General features: G+C 38.1%; 1 protein-coding gene and 1 non-coding gene across 9 annotated transcripts in view; both read right to left on the bottom strand.

Moving 5' to 3' along the window:
- Positions 1-21,480, bottom strand: part of PRRC2B (proline rich coiled-coil 2B) — a 103,223-nt gene that overhangs the window by 4,985 nt on the left and 76,758 nt on the right. For 3 of the 8 annotated variants that reach the window (XM_074210872.1, XM_074210880.1, XM_074210876.1), the window contains 20 exons: positions 21,272-21,464; positions 19,658-19,973; positions 17,995-18,182; positions 16,450-16,657; positions 15,243-15,465; positions 12,464-14,545; positions 10,450-10,655; positions 10,004-10,149; positions 9,013-9,154; positions 7,706-7,788; positions 6,900-7,091; positions 6,572-6,766; positions 5,927-6,013; positions 5,176-5,280; positions 4,747-4,933; positions 3,758-3,855; positions 3,146-3,273; positions 2,585-2,825; positions 1,022-1,201; positions 384-475 (listed from right to left, as the gene is read on the bottom strand). In XM_074210872.1, the coding sequence (XP_074066973.1) occupies positions 384-475; positions 1,022-1,201; positions 2,585-2,825; positions 3,146-3,273; positions 3,758-3,855; positions 4,747-4,933; positions 5,176-5,280; positions 5,927-6,013; positions 6,572-6,766; positions 6,900-7,091; positions 7,706-7,788; positions 9,013-9,154; positions 10,004-10,149; positions 10,450-10,655; positions 12,464-14,545; positions 15,243-15,465; positions 16,450-16,657; positions 17,995-18,182; positions 19,658-19,973; positions 21,272-21,464 (5,292 nt within the window). The remainder of the gene's footprint in view (positions 1-383; positions 476-1,021; positions 1,202-2,584; positions 2,826-3,145; positions 3,274-3,757; positions 3,856-4,746; positions 4,934-5,175; positions 5,281-5,926; positions 6,014-6,571; positions 6,767-6,899; positions 7,092-7,705; positions 7,789-9,012; positions 9,155-10,003; positions 10,150-10,449; positions 10,656-12,463; positions 14,546-15,242; positions 15,466-16,449; positions 16,658-17,994; positions 18,183-19,657; positions 19,974-21,271; positions 21,465-21,480) is intronic. The other 5 variants (XM_074210875.1, XM_074210879.1, XM_074210874.1 and 2 more) reach the window with 3 other exon arrangements.
- Positions 4,335-4,419, bottom strand: LOC141510666 (small nucleolar RNA SNORD62). Its single transcript, XR_012475096.1, has one exon. It is a non-coding gene; the product is annotated as a small nucleolar RNA SNORD62 (small nucleolar RNA).

A 21,480-nucleotide genomic window follows, 5' to 3' on the forward strand; every position in this document is an offset into this window, starting at 1 on the left:
ATCTCTAGATACCTTTGCTCTGTAAGACCCCTTGGTTCTTTGGAGAAAAGGGGGAAAACCTCACTTTCTAGCAAAACTAAGTATTTGCCAACTGACTTCTCAGGAAATTCTTCAACTCAATATATTATTTAGGATGATCAAATTACTAAGGCTTTTCACATCTCTACTTTTGACTTTCTAATGCCATCTGAAACCCAGATTGTAAAACACAGAATCTTTAAAAAAAAAATTTAACAAAAGATATGTCATTAATGCTCTAACTTGACTTCTCCTAGGATCCCCAAATCCAACATTTAAGCACCCCCCCGCCGTTTTCCACAAACTAGGGTTTAATCACATGGAGTTTTTGGCAGTTCAGGATCTAACAACCATAGCTTCTTTACCTGTAGGTCTGTGGTGATGGAACAGACCCTCCGGAGGGGATGTTCTGTTTACCTTCAGCGAAGTGAAATCCTTTCATCTCCATCTGAGAGGACTAAGGGAGATAAGAGGTAAGAATTCATCATGTGGTGAAACCAGGATTCAACTCAGTCCTTGCTACACTGTGTCAGACTGGAGCTTATTTTATACAACAGACACTAGACTTCCCTTACAGGGCAGTATCTTTGGGGTTAAACCAACACTCAGAAACTCTAGGGATTAAAAATAAAGGCTTTCTTAGAAACAGGAACAACCTAATAGTGGATACTTAGGATGGGATAATGGAAAGCTAATATTTCAAAGCAACAAGGGAATGTCCATAAAGCTTCAATCTTTTTTTTTTATGTTTTTGCAAGGCAAATGGGGTTAAGTGGCTTACCCAAGGTCACAGAGCTAGGTAATTATTAAGTGTCTGAGGCCGGATTTGAACTCAGGTACTCCTGGGCCAGTGCTCTATCCACTGTGCCACCCAGCCACCCCCATAAAGCTTCAATCTTAAATACCTTCTCTATCAGGCCTCAGCTGTTATTTAAAAAAAAAAATAAGGTAATAATATCCAACACCAAGACTTTCTCACAGCCTGATTAGGGTCAATCTTTACCTCTCTACTGGTAGCAAGGACAGAAGGCTGGGTTCCAGGTGGGAGGATTCTTCGGGGAGCTCCTACAGAGAGATTCTGCCCCTGAGGCAGTTGAATGGACTGTGGTAAAATCAATGGCTGCTGACCAGAACCATAGCGAGGCAAAGGTAGTTGGGAACCAGGCAACGGCATTGTTAACTGCTGAAAAATAATGGATATTCAATCAAAACAAATTAAAATGACTATTGTCCCCTCCTTTTCTCATCAAACACAATATTTCAAAATTTTTATGAATATATTTATATACAGTGATGGATAAACATATAGATATAGGTACCTTCATAGAGATAGCTCATTATAGAAAATGTCTATGTATACACACTTTCCTTCTTCAGATTTCATTTCTTTTTCTTAGTATAGACTAAGCCTGGTTCTACTAACCAATTTTTACTTAGGTAAATTGTTACAAGAGAAAGCTGGGCATTCAGGAGGGTTTTGCTTCAGTGGCATAAAATGAGTTAAAACTGGACTCTGGGATTCCATGATAATAAGAGAGATATTGCAGAGACACAAAGCAATCTGAAACACATTGTGACATTGGCTTACAGACTGCAGAGTTAGGGCTGATATTTTCTGAAAACTGTTTTTTTTTCCTTTTACAAACTGAAAATACTATATATATTAAATCTTAGAAAGCTTCTTTATCTGCTGCTACACTTTCCCATATTAATCAATTCACTGAAGATGAACCTGATGACATACTAGGCATCTTTTTCACCAAAACTCTTGAATCTTTTGGAGACATGAAGAATTTTGCCTCTGAATTTTGATGTCCAAATATAGTGCTTGAGATCAAAAGTGAAATTATGTTTAACCTCACTTTTGCCATTAATCCCAGGACCTAGCAAAACACCTTGCTTTAAATAATGTTTAATAGATAATTGTTGAATCAAATTCTGTAATAACAGGAAATAGGGGATGATTCTATACTAGAAAGAAAATAAAGTCTATAGAATGCATAAGAATATATATAGTACATAAAGTACTATATAAATCCTGTTCATTAATAAGTACCCTGCTTTTTATAATTATGCAAATGCAGGTTAAATCCTGTCTCCTCTTCATCTAATCAATGAAATTTAGAGCTCATACCTTTAATAGTGAAAGTGTTTAACCCAGGAAGTAATCTTAAACTCGGATATGGACATTATAATGGGAACAATAAGTTTATGGAATGATTTTTTTAACCCCATAATTTCACTATAAACTCTTTTTTTTAGGTACTATAAAATCTTGATAAAGAAACTCTCCCTCTATCAATGCCTCAATATTTGTCAGAGAGAAGACTTAAACCATGATCCTTTCAACTCAAAGGAATTGTTTTCTCTATTTTGTACCTTTTATAGCTTAGTTCTAAAAGATCATGTCTTATGACCAACAAAGGGAGAAATGGTTCTATGCTCCTTATTCTCTGTCAGCTAAAATACCCTAACTATTGGGATGTTACCAAAGTTTTAAAGACGAACCAGAAAAATTTAAGAAACAAAATAAAAATTGTTTCCCTTATGTCAGCTTATTTCTAACCTGTGTTAGCTGGGAGTCCATCATCTGGGAGGCCCCCATTCCAGCAGCCTGATTGAGCTGACTCTCATATACCAGAGCCTGGCTTCCATTCATTGGCTGGTAAGGAGATCCAGACTGAGTCTTGACCATTTCTAAGGGCTGCATGCCCGGAAAAGCAGAATAAGGAGGCTTCAAGGCAGTTCCTCCAGTTAGGACCATAGTGTTGGGCTGGGACAGGCTGGGGTGCATGTACACCTGAGATCTAAAGAAGAAATCTTTTTATCAGAACAAGTTTATTCTTTGATGATATCACTTCCAACCCCCAAAATAAGCTTTACCAGGCTGGAAAAGCACTTGAAATCAATCAAATAATATAGCTTCCACTACACAAAACAATTAACTTTTAACAAATAATTAACAATGAAGGCCTATCAGAAACAATGGTCAGATAGGACAAAGAAATTTAAGTCAAATATCATATTCAAGACCCTATTTTCAAAGTGATTTCAGAAATACAGAGTAGTTCCAAAAGAAGAATTGTGTGTGTGTGTGTGTGTTTGTGTGCATGTGTGTGTGTATTACCTGAAGGGCTGTATGGAACTATACATCTCCTGAGACTGGGAGACAGGAAGTCCACCTCTCAACCCAAGCTGAGCTTGTGCCTGTAGAGACGTATGGAGAGAAATTGGAATCTGTTGGGCAGCTGCAGCCTGGGAGAAAAAGAAGGGAAAAAAATAAACAAAAAGCAAGATGATGAGAAACAGAACAAGAGCAACCTCAAGCCTTTTGTTACCCTAAATACATTCCATATATATTCCGCCAGACTGATAAAATTATACTATAAAATATACAATATTCACATCCCTGTCCCCCATAGCAATCTTATATATAGTTCCAAAGGAACTAAGAGGAAGGTCCACTATCTCAAAGAAGCAAAGTTTAAGAATTAATTCTTAGGTAACTGATAGAAAGATCTTGTCATAATTAGCCCAAATTCATTTCTATGACTATTTCACCCTAAGATACTCTAACAATGAGAAATAAACCTTCCTTTTTGGTTATCAAAGGGAATTAAATATGTTAGGAATCCCAATTGGAAGAAAAATTTATATAAGGAAAGGTTTAATTCAAAAGTATTTAACTTGATATTTTCCTTTAATTCTCAGAGTGTGCTAATTTCTAGACTACTTTTACCTGTTGGTAACTTTGTTGTTGAGGTATGGTTTGGGGGACCAGACGGGGCTGACTTGCAAACACATGGCCATCCAGATATAAAGGTGGGATGTGATTACCTAAATTTGGAAATCAACAAGAAATCATGCAATCTTTCTTCCCAGGTTAGTCAATCCCCCTCAGACACTTAGAAAGTAGGAACACAAACCAGTGACTGAGCATCTACAAAATTCCTCAACCTTTTCCTTACATTAATGTATGTCAAGTACTTTATATACTTTAAAGCATTATACAAAAATCTGTTTGGAAACCTTCATGATAGAGATAAGATGCCAAACCATCTTGGCATCTACCACAACGGTCAACTACCTAACTATATTTAGATATTTGTATTTTAGATTCTGGTGTCAGAAAAGGGCATCAAGAAGCTATTTTAGCCAATATGCATAACAGGAAAACTTGGTCTAAGGCATTAGAACTTGAGGTGGCAGCCCTTAAGATAATAAAAGAAAGAAAATTGAACTTAACCTCAGCCTTCTTCCTCTCTTAGTTCTTATTTTGCCAGGAGTCTAGAAAAAACTAGATAAACAGCCTTAAGTCTCTCAGGTAATGTCTCTTCATTTCCCTTTTTATTGAGTACACATTGAAGGGTCAGAAGGATCTATTGGAATACATCATAGAGACTCAATGCTGTTGGGAAGTGTGTATGTGTCTGTGGCAGGGACCCTCAAAATTCCTATAACCTGTATTCATAGTAAGCTATTTTTCTGAGATACCAATGTATAGAACTTTAGCACAAATGACCTAGGACCCACATTTCTTAAAGCTGCCTTTGGAAATGGACTTCTAAGAAAGTGATAGTTGAGCTCATCACAAAGTAAAAGGTGTATATGACCACCTGGACTTAAGAGACAAATATTTATACAAACTCCAAAAATCAAGGCAAGAAGGGTTGTTGCTATAACACAAGTTGGACCTCTTGAAACCTAATCAGGATGAGAACAAGATACCTGGAATAGAAGAAGGTGCTACAGATGCCACAGGCATAGGTGGCATAGAAACTCCTCCAAAAGAGCTGTAGTTAACCCCACTGGAAGCTCCAACACTGGAAGGAGGCTGGATGCCTGAACCAGCTCCTGGAGAATTCTGCTCAGGCAAACTGGGTGAATTCTCCCAAGCTTTGCGTGCAGATTCCATCTTTAGAAGGGGAGGGGAGGGAGATAAAAATTATTAATAGTAATAAGCAGTAGATAATGAAAACAGATATATATATATATATATATATGTATATATATATATATATATACATATATATATATATATATATATAAATAAAACTACTCTGGGAAAATCTAAAGACTCAAATATAAGAGAAAAATGATATATCTTCTCTACAACAAATAAAGTTTCAGTCATTCAAACAGTAGCAGGATCCTTACCTTAAGAGTGAGGTCGGCTGTAGGGAAAGACATTGGGTTCAGACTGATACCCCGCTGGAGGTGGTGATCTCTTCGGAGAATGGGAATAGATTGTGTTAACCCTGCCTGGAAAGAGCAAAAAGGGAAGGTCATAAGTACAGCATGGAAGAAAAAAATCTCTATGAAGGAAAAAAGAACTCAAAAAAAAAGAAATTAAGAGAAAGCATAAGTAAAATAGTAAGCTTAATTTTTTGGCACATGTACCCAGAAGCTGATCTGCCTGTGGCTAACGGAATATATTAATAGTCAAAGTCAAAATAAGCCACACATTCTAGATCTGAGAAAGCTCCATTTCATGACTTAAATAGCTTGGATTTGAATCAAATTTTTAATGAAGAGTAGGAGCTTAAAGGGTTTGATATGCAAGTATAATACTGCCTGGACTACAGAAAATATATTGATACTAGTGCTTGGGCAGGAATGAACGATTTCACAGATGACTAAGTCCTGAAAATGCCATAACTAAAATGCCATTACAGACAATGCAATCAAGTCTGCCTCTACTCCATGGTCCAAATCCATTTGCTATGGATGGAACAGTCTAAAGAGGCCCCCATAAAAGGACAGATACTCTAAAGCCATTTTTATAAAGAATAACTGGAAAATCCATTGAAATAATTTTAAGAAAATGAAGTTTTAAATTTTCTTTCTGTATTCTTACCATCCAAACAATAAATGGATGAGTGAAAGGCAGGAGGTGGGTTACACTTACATTACTGGCCAAGGCATCCTGCAGTTTGACAACCGGGTTTGCTGCAGTACTGGAGGCAGAGCCAGGAGGCAAGCTAAAATCAGAGTCCTGAAAGAAGGAAACAAGCATCCCACTTAGACCATTCCAGGTCCATGATTTAGGGGTGCTGAAAATATACCTGCTTTCCAAACTCAGCAACCCAAAAAATCCAATAAGAAGCATTAAACAAAAAGCCACATAATCAGCCAAACATTCCCCCTGTGCTCAACAAAATGACATTATTTCCAAAGGTGTGTATATATATATATATATATATATATATATATATATATATATATATATATATATGAAGGCATAGGGTTTAAGAATTTTCACCTGTTCCCATTCCCATTTGATTTCCTGATGGAGACAGAGAACATTATGTGCTAAATTCATCTTGAGAACCTGGTTTGTGTCAGTAATGAAATCTATTAGGCAATTTGATACTACCTAGAATTCATAATTATTTAAACTTGACTGTTATCTTTTCTCCTTCAACAACTTGAACTATCCCCTTATTCTTCTGGTTTCCAGAAGACTATCTTGTCTTGTCCTTATGTCAAGATTAAAAGCTACAGAATTCCCATCCCCAAAATAAGAAATGAAAAGCAAAAATAAAATCCTCACTTTAGGATTGACTCCAAATTCAATGGGTGGAACAGGCAACACGGAATCCACATGAATCTCCACCCCATTAACAGGTGGGATATTCCCTTCCAGTCGCTCGCCACCCTCAGAGCCCTTTCTGTTTTTCAGAGAGCGCTCATTGCCGATGGGTCCAGGTTTGTGCTCCTTGTTCTGTCCTGAACCTTGTTCTGAATCCTTAAGGGGAAAGCAGAGAGGCTAAGACACAAAAACCAGGAAGCCAACACTCTCGCTTCTACACAACCCCAAGGAAAACAAATGTCCAATCTGGACATTTTGTTCTCAGATTGGGTTATCAAATGCAGATTACCTTTTTCTCAGATTGCTTCTGAACCTGCTCCTTCTGGCAATCAGATTTGGGTTCCGCCAAGCCAGGCCCATTCATCTCCTCTGGTTTGAGAGTGCCATAGGGGGAACTTCTCTGGGAGGAGGTCGCAGAAGACTCCCGAGATTCTGCACTCAAGTCAATGCCACTATCTCCCTGGCTGCTTTTAAAACCCTGCTATGCAAAGTACAAAATGAGTTAACACTCTCATACCCCAAGAACAAAAAAAGCAAAATGCACGGATAATTAGGATAGAAGGGAGAGATATCCATATAATGAATCTAGGACACTTCACTATACTTTTTGCCCATTTAGATTTTCTAAATGACCTACAGCAGTACCCAGCATCTCCAGAGAGATTACCAAATGCACTAACCCCACTATATCTTTGTAACCCTATGGTCCCTAAACCGAGGCTGCCAACGCATTTCACTTATGACCCAAACCAGAAATTCTAGTGTCCTCAAGGATAGCAATTACTTTGTCCAGTAATCCATTCTCCTCACTCATTTTATTTTATAGAATTTTTCTTTTCCACTAAAAGAAGCCGCAAAGAAATACTTCTTTAATATGAGAAGCATTGCAAATTAAGACTGCAAAGCCAATTCTGAACTCTAGTTTTCTAGAACTCAAATCAATCTAGAATCATTTCAAGAGACATGAGTTTTATAGGTGGTAGAGCTCAGGGAGAATTACCAAACAGAATAGAAGCAGCAGCCTGAATCAGCTATAATAATAACAATTGCACAAAAGTGCACTGACAAACATTGAGAAAAGAAGGGACCACTCACTTCTGTAGAGCTGGACTCTGTACTGGTAAAAGCATTGACAGCTTTACTCCAGGAATCACTGCTAGTAGACTGAACTGGAAGAGCTAAGAAGCAAGAGGAAATGAAGTAAGGTCTGTAGGCTCCCAAGCAAATTAATACACATACATTCCATCACACAGAAACTCAACAGAAATCCAAATATGGACAACGGTTTGCTCCACAGAACATGATTTTTGGTTTCTCTCACATGTAGACATGATTCTATTTGATCTTATGCCTGCATTCTGGACCATTGTGTCTGCTGCATTCATACCTTCCTCTTAACCAATATATGCTCTTGTAATTATTGCTAGTAGCCCCCACAGAGCAAGGAAAAATCTAAGCAAATATAGCTGCAGGCTTCTGTAGTAGTATAGGAAATTTGATAGAAAATATATGCCATGGGGGCAGCTAGGTGGTGCAGTAGACAGAGCACTGGTCCTGGAATCAGGAGGACCTGAGTTCAAATTAGACCTCAAACACTTTAATAATTACCTAGCTGCATAACCCTGAGCAAGTCACTTAACCCCACTGTCTTGCAAAAAGAAAAATTTATACATATATATGTATGCATATATATATATATATATATTCCATTTAATTCTCTATTTGGCAAACCTAGTATTGTTTTCTTTAAACAATTATGTCAATTATGTGAAATTGAAAAATAAACAGCTTCTCTGCATTGATATTTGAAAATTTAGAGTCTCATGAAATATATTATCAGAAAACAAAAAAATTTCTTTATCAAAAGTCATTCTACAATATTTCAGAACAATAAAACAAGGAGAAGTATAGAATATTATAAAGAACAATGGATTCAGAGTTAGATTCAGAGTGGGGTCCAAGTCCCACTCATGGCCTCTATGACTCAGTTCTTCCATCTGTGAAATAAAGGGTTAGAGCCCTTCTTGATATTCATGTTTTTCCAACTTTAAAACTATTTAGATTTACAGCAGAAACCCATTGTATTTCCCGTCTAAAATAAGGAAGGAAGAGAAAAATCACTGGCTCAAATCCTGTCAAGATCACCGACACATTATTCCAGGTAAAAAAGTATCCTCAAAAAGCTACTATTTAATCAAAGTAGCCAAGCAGAGATTGTTATTGTTTTTTGTTTGGGTTTGGTTTTAAATAGGCCCCCAGTAAAAAGGGCTGATGTAGCAGACTTCTAAATTTAGGCTTTATCAGGAACTGCTTCTGTTACCAGTAATTACCCAAATTCTACCCACACACATGCAGGAGGAAAAGCGAAGATGTGGCCCAACAAGGTGACTTCCTGAGCTCACCTTGGCTATTATTCTCCCAGATTTCTGTGCCCAGGCTACTGCTGGGAACTGCTCCATCCCCTTGCTCTAAGCACAGGTTATTGTGCTTCTTAGCAAAGCGAGGAGGAATTCGTGATGACAGAGCACGGCCTTTGGTGGGTGGCTGAGGAAAGAGAGTTAATAGATAATTAGCCTAAATACTATGCTGAAATATAAAATTCAAGCCCTTCTTGCCAATTTTTTCACCACTCAATTAGAGTTTTGATATTACTCAGAGTATCCAGTTTTTTTTGTCTCTCTACATAACTCATTTTTGGTTCAGTTTCCTTTCTTTTCATAAGACTTGAACTTTTAACCTGGAAACAAACAGTATAACTGTATTACTGAGAACTTATGATGAAAAGTGCTATGATCATCTCCTGAGAAAGAACTGATGGTGTCTGAATGCAAATCAAAGCATACTTTTTCTTTGCTTTATCTTTTTTTGGTCTGTTTTTTCCACAACATGTCTTACATGGAAATATGTTTTGCACACCTATACATGTATGATCTATATCAAATCATTTGCCTCTTCAATGGAGGAAAAGAAGGGAGAGAATTTGGAACTTAAAATTTTTTAAAAAGATATTAGATTGTTTTTGTATGTAATTGGGGAAAAAATAAAATATTAAATCATTTTTTTTAAAAATTTAAAAAATATAAAACTATAATAAACAAACCTAACTGATCTGCTGCCAGATTCACCAGATCAGAAAGGAAAAATCTTAGACAAGTTAAAAGAAATTCAATGAACACACAAAACTCCTTGGCATTTTGGCATATACCTATTATATTATCTATGCTTTCTTACACATCTGTGTTCAGAAATTGAATGAAACAAGATAACCTTCTGAGCCTATAGAGTAAGGAAACTTGTTCTATTGTCTTATCTAAAATCTTATCATTCACTTCCTACTCTCTTTAGCATTAGACTACTTACTCCTTTGCTTTCTACCTTCCCATCTCTACTCACCTGGGCAGCTTGTTCTTTCTTCCTCCGTTCTTCCTCAAGTAGGCGACGCTGCTTTTTAGTTAAAACTTCAATGAAGCCTTCACTCACCATGGAACCAACTTCATTTTCTTCTCCAGGGTTTGAAACCCGATTGTCTATAATATTATCTGAGTGGTAGTTTTATAAGAAGGGAAAAATTTTTTTTCCATTACTAACCCAATTTTATCAAAGAGCAGTCAGTCCTATTACCATCTACACAAAGACTTCCTGACATTTATCCTTTGTTGTATCAGACATACTACTTCCTCACAGTCCACATCCAATATTAACTGACAAAAACGATACCTAAGACTTCCATTAGTGAAGGGGTAAACTACTAAATTAATGATAAGATTTCCTGGTTCTTACTTTATTTTTGCTTTGTTTTCTCTATACTCTCCAATTTCCAAAATTGATCAAAAACTCACTTCCATAACTTAAGTCAAACTGTGGAAGGGCCTCTCCTTTTTCGCCTGTCCTTTGAATAGTCAACTTGGATTCTTTCTCTGGATTTTTCACTGGTGATTCAGTAACATCAGAGTTGGTATGGGCAACTCGATCCAGACTATACGTGGAATGACCACTCCCACCATTAGAGTTGCCAACACTGCTAGGTAAAGACTCTTCTGGAGTCCTGCAAAGGAGAAAGTATGAGTGAGCTCAAATAAGCCATGTGCCAACAGAAGAGAAATAATCTTAGTGTATACAGACAGACAACTCTCTCTCTCTCTCTCTCTCTCTCTCCCTCCCTCTCTCTCTCACACGCGCACACGCACACACACACACACACACACACACACACACACAAACACACAAACACACACACAAACAGTACTTTTCCTAGTAGTTTCATTTAAAAATTTTATGAGCTGACTGATGGGAGTTTTAATGCAGACTGAAGCAGACTTTTTTGCTTTGTTTTTTCCTTCTTTTGGTTTGTTTCCTCTTTTATAGCATGGCTAATATAGAAATTTATCTGGTATGATTGTACATGTATAATCTAAATCGAAGTGTTTGTCTTCCTAAGGAAGGGGGAAAAAAGAGAATTTGGGACTCAAAAATCATTTTAAAAAATGAATGCTAAAAACTGTGCTCATCTGTGATTGAGAAAAAAATAAATATTCCACTAAGCACTGGCTCAGCAACACATCTTCATGACATAGATCCTATAAAAACTAGGAAAATGGATAGAATAATCGACTTAAAGTCAGGAAGACTTCAATTTAAATTCAACTAATCTCTGTTTGTTCAAACTTCTTCATCTGTAAATATAATAATAATAATAATAGCATGTGCCTCTCAGGGTTCTATTTGGAAAGTGTTTTGCAAACCTTACAATACTATGTGAATAGTAGTTGTTACTATTAATTATTTCCATGATCATTCCAAGTTAAAAATATTTCTCTTCTCTAATATTTCTAAAATATTTCTCTTCTCTGTCAGATAGATGCACAAGAAAAAATAATTGAAGGAGTAAAATGACCTTTCTTGAAATTCTAACCATAATCTATTCTTAACTATTCCCTCCAGGAGAACCATATGGAAATACCAGAGAAGGAGAACAGATCAGAAGTTCTTCCAAACATCATCAAATGAAGGATTTAAAGCTAGAATAAAAAAGAATTTGAGAGCATGAATTCCACTTTAGCAACAAAATTGCTACTCCACAGATCTCAAGTGTATTCATTTCCTCAATTCTATGAAGAGAGGGGATTTAAGCAATCTATCTTTCCAAGCCAGAAACAGTCTTGAGATTTTCCCAAGGGAGTAGTAATCCCCGAGAACAGAATACTCACTTCAAAGTTTCTACCAGATATGCTTGTAGAATTATCAGGCCTTCAAGGCTCTGAAGCAACATTGGAGACAAACTCTGATTGTTATTTTCATTATCTATGAAAATTAACACTGGAGAAGAAGAATTGCCTGCCTTCCTATTGCTGGAGGCATGGCTCCTAAAGAATCTGCCTCAGGTAGCCACAATGCTACAAATCTCCTGATGGGGTGATTGACCACAGAAGCTTTGAGAAGAGCAATTTAGTAAAAGAGCTTATTGCTTATTGCTTACTACCTGGTTGCAAAGAAAAACTGCTTTCTTTGCAATGATCCCCCAATTAGGGCTTAGGAAGGATGTTAGATTTTTGAATATACAGACCAGATATTGGAGTAAGGTGTGTGTGTGTGTGTGTGTGTGTGGGGTGTGTGTGTTGGGGGGTGATATGTGTGTGTTGGGGGGTGATGTGTGTGTGTGTGTGTGTGTGTGTGTGTGTGTGTGTGTGTGTATTCACGCACATACTTTACAAGTGCAACATCCCTAGACGGAGAACATAACACCATCTGACAATGGTAGGGAAATAGACAAAGAAATAGATATAACTATTTTTATATATGAAGCTCTACATATTTCTTTGCATTTTAAAAAATGAAAAACAATAGGGATTTTACCTTTTGGCTTTCAAAGGTGTCCCATTCTGTTGGGACTCAAAGCGGGTAGCAGATCCACTACTTCCTTGCCTTACAGACTTCTCTCCAAAAGCTCCAGGTTCCATCTTGCGGCTCTGCCTTTCCACAAGAGGTCTCTGGCTAGAGAAGCTCCGTTTGGCCAACTCTCTCTTCTCACCCAAACTGGTCCCAGACAAGCTATTATCCAGCTGGGGATCAGTCTCAGTTGTTCCACCTTCCCGCCGCTCTCGTCTTTCACTGAAGTCACTGCTTTCAGATGCTGTTTCCCACTCCTCATTGGCATGATCAGAAGAATTTTGGTAGGAGAGTTCAGGGGTTCTCCGGCCAGATAGGGTACTTTTCTCTGCCAGAACTAACTTTGGCCTTCCTGACCACTGACCAGAAAGTAAGTTTGGTCCTTCATCAGTACCCCACTGGCCTAAGGATTCTCGTTCTTGTCGGAGGCGCCTAAATCGGGGAGGTTTGTCTTGCCTGGGGGGTCGCCGTCTCCGGAAGGGCCTATTTTCCACATTTTCAGAATCTGCATAGTCATCCTGGAAAAAGGACCTCTTATCATCCAGTTGACTGTCTTCAAAGCCTCTCCCACTGAACGAATCAGAATGTTTGTAATTATCTTGAATATAGTCTCGTTCTGTTTGTCTTCGAGCCCCAAAACTATCTGAGGACATACCATTGTTATATTCTTGCCAAGAACCTCCAGTACTTTTTCCCTGCCAATGAGATACTTCCTTTGACACAAAGCTTCTCCGTCCATACCCAGAGTTACTTAGCCTTGGAGGGAGTGCTCGGCCAAAAGCTCGAGGAGCTCTGTTCTTAGCATCCAAACTACTGTGGTCATCTGAATAAATCTTGTTAGATCTCCAGGAATCTTTATAATCACCTTTCTTCAAATCGCTCTCCTCTCTTTCTGGATGGGAACCTTCATTTCCATTATCTGATCCCCTTTGTCGGCGCCGTTTAGGAAGTTCTTCATATTCAGAGCCCTCACTGTGAGTTTCACTGGCAATTCTTCGTCGAGGTTTACCTCTAGAGAAATCTTCAGATTGATTGAACTCACGGAGACTTCGCCCTCGAGTACTTCTTTGGCTGTTATATATTCCTCTCCCACCAATGATACCACCGCTACCACAAACACTGCCACTACTTCCACCAGTACCCCGACCTCGGAAAGTGAATTCTCTGAAACCTCTGCCACGGCCTCTATTCTGACCTCTGCCTCCAAAAGCTTGTTCTTCATCTATAAAAATCCAATTATTTCTCTTTGTTGGAGGAAGATCACTGGATTCCCTTGACACCTTAGTTTCCCAGGTCTTATCGGGCTTCTCTTCTTCCTCTAACTTCTCAGTCTCATGGCCAAAGCTAGTTTGGGAGGAGCCCTTCTGAGCCAGCAGGGAATGTGAAGTGTTGACCAAAGTAGGGTCTCCATCAATCTCATCATTCTCAGCTTTATTAAGTGGCTCCTTCTCTTTGGCTAGATGGAATTTATCTTCTACCACTTCTTGCTTAATTTTCTCCAGTTCCTTTTCTTTTTCTTCAACTTTGAGAGCCTTCAAGACAGGTTTCTTAATAGGACCAGATCTCCGGGTTCTCCCAATTTGTTCCTGTTGCTGGTTATTAGTGTTTCGGTTCTCAGGGACCCATTCTGTCTCTGAGGCAGGCTGTTTGCTGACACTGCCCTCCTTTTTCCATGGGTCAGAGCTAAAGGGCTGCTCCTCCTTAGGAGTTTCTTCCTCCAGGTTGTTAGCTGTGTCAGAGGGCTTCTGCTGATGTGCATCCCAACTGCTATATTCTGGTTTTTTATCACTTGGGACAAAGTCAGACTCCAATGGGGAGCATCTGAGGTTTGTGTGGTGAACCCCAGAAGCAACTGCCTCCTGCACATTTTCCTGGGGTGAAAACAAAAGTTCCTGGCCTATTCTTTGAGAGGAAACACAGCTGTCAAAGTCTGTTTGGGCTTTCTTGTCAAAAGCATTTAAGTACTCATCTCCTCTCTCCTCAAAGAGATCATGCGGGGCACTTATACCTCCTGACCTTCCAGCTGAGGCAGAGTAAGAGCTTTCATTCCTGAAAAGGAACCAAGAAAAAAAACAAAAACAAAAAAATAAACCAGTAAATGTGATTCAAATCTGGCTCCAGGTTCCATTCTGAATATAGTTACAAGAATGGAGGGAAAAAGAAAGTTTGGTGTTTTAAATTACAATCATCAAGATAATTCTCTATATTTAAACAAAGTAACCATGGAACCCACAAGTTAGACTGTCTGACTAATTTGTCTACCTCTGTCTTTATAGTTCACAACACTGACTGAGGCAATTCATATCCCTGAGAGACACAATGTATCATCCTGAAAACAAAATGAACTTGAGTGAAAGCAACATTAAGTTGAATTCTTATCACTAGGTAATCAGCATTAAGTTCCTCTACTTTAACAACTAGCAGCCTTGACCCACCCACTATGAAAAGGAAGTCCTGTGGTTCTATTGCATGCAAATAAAGCAGTACCTGTTACTACTTCACTTTAGTTATCAAGAATTCCTTGTTGGTTTTCAATTCTGCCATCAGTTAGAATTCTCTCACAAAGAAGCATCCAAAGAAAAATGCAGATGTCCAGAAGCCCTGTATCACCCTTTCTTCCCTTATGTGCACATAAAGGGGTCTAATGTACCCTTTCACCTTCCTCACTTTCATCTTGTAAGCAGAGACCTGTAGAATTATCCTCAGTTAATAAGTAGTAGGCCTGTGGCATCACATGGCCTCTCACCTGGCATGTACTCCTTCAACTGTCAAAGTTGGGTCATTTTGCTTTGGGTTTGGGAGAGAGTACCCCTTGTTTGGAATTGTCACATAGCTCTCTTGGCTCCACACAGGAGCAGGCTCCAGTGAAGCAGTTTTCCTTTCTTGAACTGGGGGCGGACAGTTCTGTTCCTCAGAGTGACAGCCAGTCCCATTGATGGAGTCCTGTGGCATCATTGGTTTCATCATTCCTAAAGATAGCAAAGAACTGATAACTAAAATCTTATTAAGAAGCCAAATGCACAATGGAGACTAATGCTATCTCTTTCTTAAAGGCAGAAAAAGGAGGTGGATATGGAAGTCTACCATTTAACTGGACAGAACAGTCAAGAAATAGAAAAATGAGAAAAGGAACTGGAACATTGCCACTCATCAGTTATCAATCTATAAAGCTTGTTATTCGCAACTACTATCTGTAATATATCAGAGATAACATTTTTAAAAATGAAATGGTTTTATGATGGAGAACTAAAAGGAGTCCTATATTAGAGTCTCTGTCTTTCACTGCTATAGAGTTGAGGAAAATGAATTAAGGTCCCAGGAGCCTGCTTAAGATGAACTATATGCCAGTTTGATATTTCCCAGGCTCTAACTCTATCTAGCCATCATTCACCACAAAGGTAAAAGGTACTAGAAACTTTAAGTGTTTTAAGAAATTACAAGGCTTTATCAGCTTGTCGAAATAGAAAGAAGAAGGCAAAGAAAAGATATTTTTTACTCTACTTAAGTACACTAAGATAAAATCACTTATAAAATACATTGATCAATATGGGTGTTACTTAACTTTGGGGGACACTGGGTCAGACAAGACAATCTTCTACAGTCTTAATTTCTATTTTTTCTTTTTTCTTTTTTAGTTTTTGCAAGGCAATGGGGTTAAGTAGCTTGCCCAAGGCCACACGGCTAGGTAATTATTAAGTGTCTGAGGTCGGATTTGAACTCAGGTACTCCTAACTCTAAGGCCAGTGCTCTAGCCACTGTACCACCTAGCCGCCCCAAACAGTCTTTTAATTTCTTAAATAAACATGTAAAAAGAAGTTCTAAGAACCTAAAACTTATCCCCCACATCTAAAACCCAAAGGTGAGCTAAGGGAGAATGCTACTTTTTTTTAAATGCTAAAATAATCTGGCTAGTTGACTAGTGCTGGGTCAGATTACAATCAGAAAGTTCTTACCTGAAGGATGTAGAGCTGAAGGATAAAAATCAACAGGGGTTCGAGCTGGAGGTATTCGTGGATCCATGTAGGGGGGCATCATCATCCAACGGGGATCAAATCCCAGCATCTGAGGGTGATGTGGGTAAAAGGTGCGTTGAGGGTGGGAATGGGAAGGTGGAGGATAGACTTGCTGCTGCTGCCAGTGCTGCAACTTGTATAGCTGCTCCTAATCAAGAAGGAAAATGGATATGGTAAAGTACAAGATGTTGAAGTACAACACAAGCAATTTTTAATGCCTGGCATTGATCCATATCAATTATATAGAATCAATGTAAAATGAAAAATCAAGGAATCTGCCCCAGAGACAGCTTATTTTTCCTTTATTCTTATGTATATTTGGGCTTATTATATAACCCCAAAAGTTTATGGGTTAAGTGTTGAAAAAAATCAAACCTGAATCAATTCAACATACATATATAATCCTTGCTAGTTAGACATGTGTTAATACAACATTATTCAGAAAAATAAAAACAGAAAAGGCCATCTCATCTGCCTGGGAAGATGCTGTGAAGCTACAGTAGATTCCAATTGGAAAAGAAGATGGCTGAGGACCAATATACATAATTAGCATATCCCATGAATACTCAATAAATGTAGCATATCAAAAGATTCTGGATGCTCTGCTAACACCTACTCTTTAGGTACAACAACCTGGCAATGGGTTAATGGAGTAATTGTAGCAGAGAGATGATGGCTATTTTCCTTCTTTTAAAAATAGGAGTACTCAATAGGAATTCTCAAGTCCATATCTCAACTGACCTTGGAGAAGCCAAGAATTACTGGATTCTCCCAGTTTGCCTGTTTATCATTTTCAATCTGGTGCTGGTCCATTCCACCTCTCAGTTTAGAGTTAACATTAATCACAATTTTAATGACCAATTTAAATGAAGTTATCCAAAATACATCAATCTGCATTGAAGCATCTTATTTAATGAACTTGCCTTACTAAATTCTCAACCTAAGAAAGAAGCAACAAAAAAAAGTGCTCCCTTAAGTTAACTGTTACCATAGAAAGTGTAGGACTTAGCTAAAAGCTCCTGAAGACTGTGGGATTAAAGTTCTGATTACTTGAAGCACAATGGGATCTACTTTGGAGAGTGTAGATACAAAGGGAAGTGGAGAAAGTGATGACCAAAAGATCCAAGGCAGTCTTAATTAGAGCTCTAGTAATCCAAAGGATGTTACTTTGACATAAAAAATACTCTTCAGAGCTTAAAGTATACTCTTCATTTACATACCGCTAGCCAAGAACATTGCTTTACAGAAAAGAGATCAAGAGTTTCTTCCTAGGAACAAAAGTTTCATTCAAAAGACTCTTCCTTACAAGTCTAGAACTTCCTTACAAGTTCTAGAACAATCTACCAAATGTCCCCATATTTTAATTGTCCAACTCTTAAAATTATTGCTTGGCAAAAATAAAGTTAAGATACAAAAGGAGAAGGAAACTGAAATTGCTGCTTTGTTTTGTTTTGGAGGATTCCTTTAAATGTTCCCTGTCTTTACCTGTTGCTGTTGTTGTTGGCGCTGAAATCTAGGGGGAAGTGATTTTTGGTATTTGTTGAATTCTTGTGCAGGAGATGTGGATTCTCTGAGCTCCTCATCACTGCTACTTTGAGTCACAGCAGGAGGGATGGTTGACTCTTCTTCATTATAAGTAGCAGGAGACTCCTGGGCATGTAACTCAGGTGTTGCTGCAGAGCAAAACATAGAAGGAATATATGCTGTCACTTCAAAAGAGCACTAAAAATATGACATCAGGAATCATCCTTTGTACTACCCACATATACTGTTCCCTCTTTTTAGATGCAGTCATTAAGGAAGAGAAATTTTATGACACATGACTAATAAATTAGGAGGAACTTAACTATACAAGAATACTCACATAATCTTTCAGCTTTTAGGTTCAGGACTGAACATTCATTTTACCCCTAAAATGCCTTTTCTTTAGTCTTCTTGCTTCCCTTTACTTCCACAAATATATCTAATGTAGAAATGTTTTGCTGGATTTCCTATGTGTATTAGGTGTCATATATTTTGACTTTGAAATAAAAGGGACAAGGGCTGGAAGGGGTGTGTGTGTGAGAATTTGGAACTGAAAATAAAAAAAAATTTAAAGCAAAAAGAGGGAGCTAAAAGAAAACTGACATTATAAAGTGAAATTAAATTTTCTAACAGTTAAGTGGTTTATTAGAGATGGGAGAAATTGGGGCGGCTAGGTGGCGTAATGGATAAAGCACCGGCCCTGGAGTCAGGAGTACCTGGGTTCAAATCCAGCCTCAGACACTCAATAATTACCTAGCTGTGTGGCCTTGGGCAAGCCACTTAACCCCATTTGCCTTGCAAAAATCTAAAAAAAAAAAAAAACCAAAAAAAAAAACGAGGCCTTTGTCTCCAGGACAGTTTGGAATTATTAAAAGAACTGGGAAGTTCTCCCGAAAGATGTGATGTGTGCAAACTATGCAACCTAACAATTTCAGTCCACACGCCTGTTCCTCCTCCCTTTTCTTGTTTCACCTCTCAAACGTTTCATCTGACTCAAAAGAATCAGTGATGCCTTTCCTTTGGCTCCAGTTATAGTGATTGCTAAAGAATAATTCTCTTCCAACTACAGAGCAGCTGCCATCAAAGCCAAAGGAAACACTGAGAAAATTCCCAGTCTGGTCAGAGCAGTGACAGAAAAATCAAAAAGTAAGCATCAATTTCTCCCATCTCTTTTTTTTTGCTTTTTTTTTTTTTTTAGGTTTTTGCAAGGCAAATAGAGCTAAGTGGTTTGCCCAAGGCCACACAGCTAGGTAATTATTGAGTGTCTGAGGCTGGATTTGAACCCAGGTACTCCTGACTCCAGGGCCGGTGCTTTATCCACTATGCCACCTAGCCGCCCCAATTTCTCCCATCTCTAATACCACTTAACTGTTAGAAAATTTAATTTTCAGGGCAATGGTATTTCCAATTTAAAAAAAACACACCAGAAAATAAGCTTTAGTCTAAATTTCACTCAAACTTCTTTAAAACAATGCTGTGACACAATGATAGTGCTTTTAAATATACACTAAGGTATAATAATGTTGCTATATAATTATAAAAGTATTATATCATTTACCAACTACATGGAATTATCCAATGAATGATGGGGCTATCTGGAACTACATCATGGAACAATTCATACCTTTGTGGAAAGTGTGGCCATTCTCCTGTGGGGCAATTTTCTCCGTGGCTGGGAGTCGGGGGGTTTCACTGTCTGGGTGTTTCTGTGCCTCACTGGCCTTTTGAGCTTGCTTACACTTCTGATCTAATTGCTTGAGCTTGGCAGCACAGGCAGCCAACCTCTCCTCCCGGGCTCGACGTTCCTCCTCCTCTCGGCGTCTTCGGGCTCTCTCCACAGCCTCAGAGATTTCTGAAGGTACAAACTTCTGTCGTGGGGGTGGCTTGTCTTCTTTGTCTTCCACAGACTGTTGCCGGAATATGTTATTCATTGAAGGCTTCTACCAAAACAAGAGTCTATGATGAGATGCCAGTTCAAAAGACAACAGAAATCTTAAGTCTTAGTCCAAAAGGTCATGCTCTAGGCCCCCCTCTCCCCCAGTCACTTTCCAGGGCAAAAAGAGCCACATGCCACATATTCAGATATTGGTAGGCCCAGACTACTAGAGTACAGTTCCAGGGTTCCATTCCTTCATCATTCTTTAGGCACCATAACTACTTAATTCCTCATCTTTAAAAAAATGGATACTCGTGGAGCAGCTAGGTGGCGCAGTGGATAGAGCACCCGCTCTGGAGTCAGGAGGACCTGAGTTCAAATGTGACTTCAGACACTTAATAATTACCTAGCTGTGTGGCCTTGGGCAAGCCACTTAACCCCACTGCCTTGCAAAAAAAAAAAAAAAAAAAGGCTACTCCACAGTGAAACTGTAAAATTCCTTTCATTTATATAAAAATTAAAGTGATTCCTAGTCTATCAAAAGAAACTGCAACTCTAACCAAACCATGATAGCTATTTTGAGTATTGAAGATAAAATAAAAAACTGAAGGATATAACTGTGAAGATTCTGGATTACATTATGGGTTACAAAGTTTGGCTGGTAAAAGGCAATTTCCTGACCCATCAGGCTCAAATATAAACAAAAAAAATTGTTATTATTTTGCATATTATGACAATATCTTGACTAAACTATCAGAACATCACAAATTTGATAGGCAGTATTACTTGAATGTTCATATTAAGTACCTAGAAGATAACAGTATAATATCTATTCAATTTAATCTATAAAATCTATATAATTCAGAGGATTATTATAAATCTCAAAATATATACATATACACATATATATACATATATATATGTATATATATGTAAGGCCATTTTGAAAATGCTAAAGCAACATGTGGCAGTAATTATGATTCACAGAATCCAAAAATCAACTCAAGTAGGCCACTGTAGGATATGGTTAAATATAAGCCTTCTCTTATATATGCCTTAAATTCGAATTGTTAATGAGTCACTCATTTAAAAAGAAGAAAACATAGTGAAATCTTGACTTCACATAAGATAAAATAAACCATATTTTATAAAAATATTTACAATAGGATTCTTTTAAACAGCCAGTTCATAAGAACATAAAAAAACGATACAATTATATTTTGTGATTATTTAAATGCCTTGTTTAGCTATTGCCTTGGCACTACCAATGTGGTAAACAATGCTTCCTGTCCTATTCAATGAAGGTTTTTATGTTTCCCCATCCAAATGCTAAGAAACAGACTTCAGAAACATCCAACATACCTGATAATCAGGGGTTGGGGTCCAACTATTCAACTTCCTAGAAGGTGGTTGAGGTTCTAGCACCTTACGGATGGCCCGAGATAAGCCCATAGATTCACCCCAGTTCTTTCCTTCATCCAGAGTATGCTTGACATCAGCACTATCTGCAGAACTCAATGATAACTGCCTCGGTCTCCTTGGATCCCAATTGTTCCTATAACAAAATTCCT

Source organism: Macrotis lagotis, chromosome 1, assembly GCF_037893015.1.
Source record: "Macrotis lagotis isolate mMagLag1 chromosome 1, bilby.v1.9.chrom.fasta, whole genome shotgun sequence".
In the NCBI taxonomy this organism is placed as follows: Eukaryota; Metazoa; Chordata; class Mammalia; order Peramelemorphia; family Peramelidae; genus Macrotis; species Macrotis lagotis.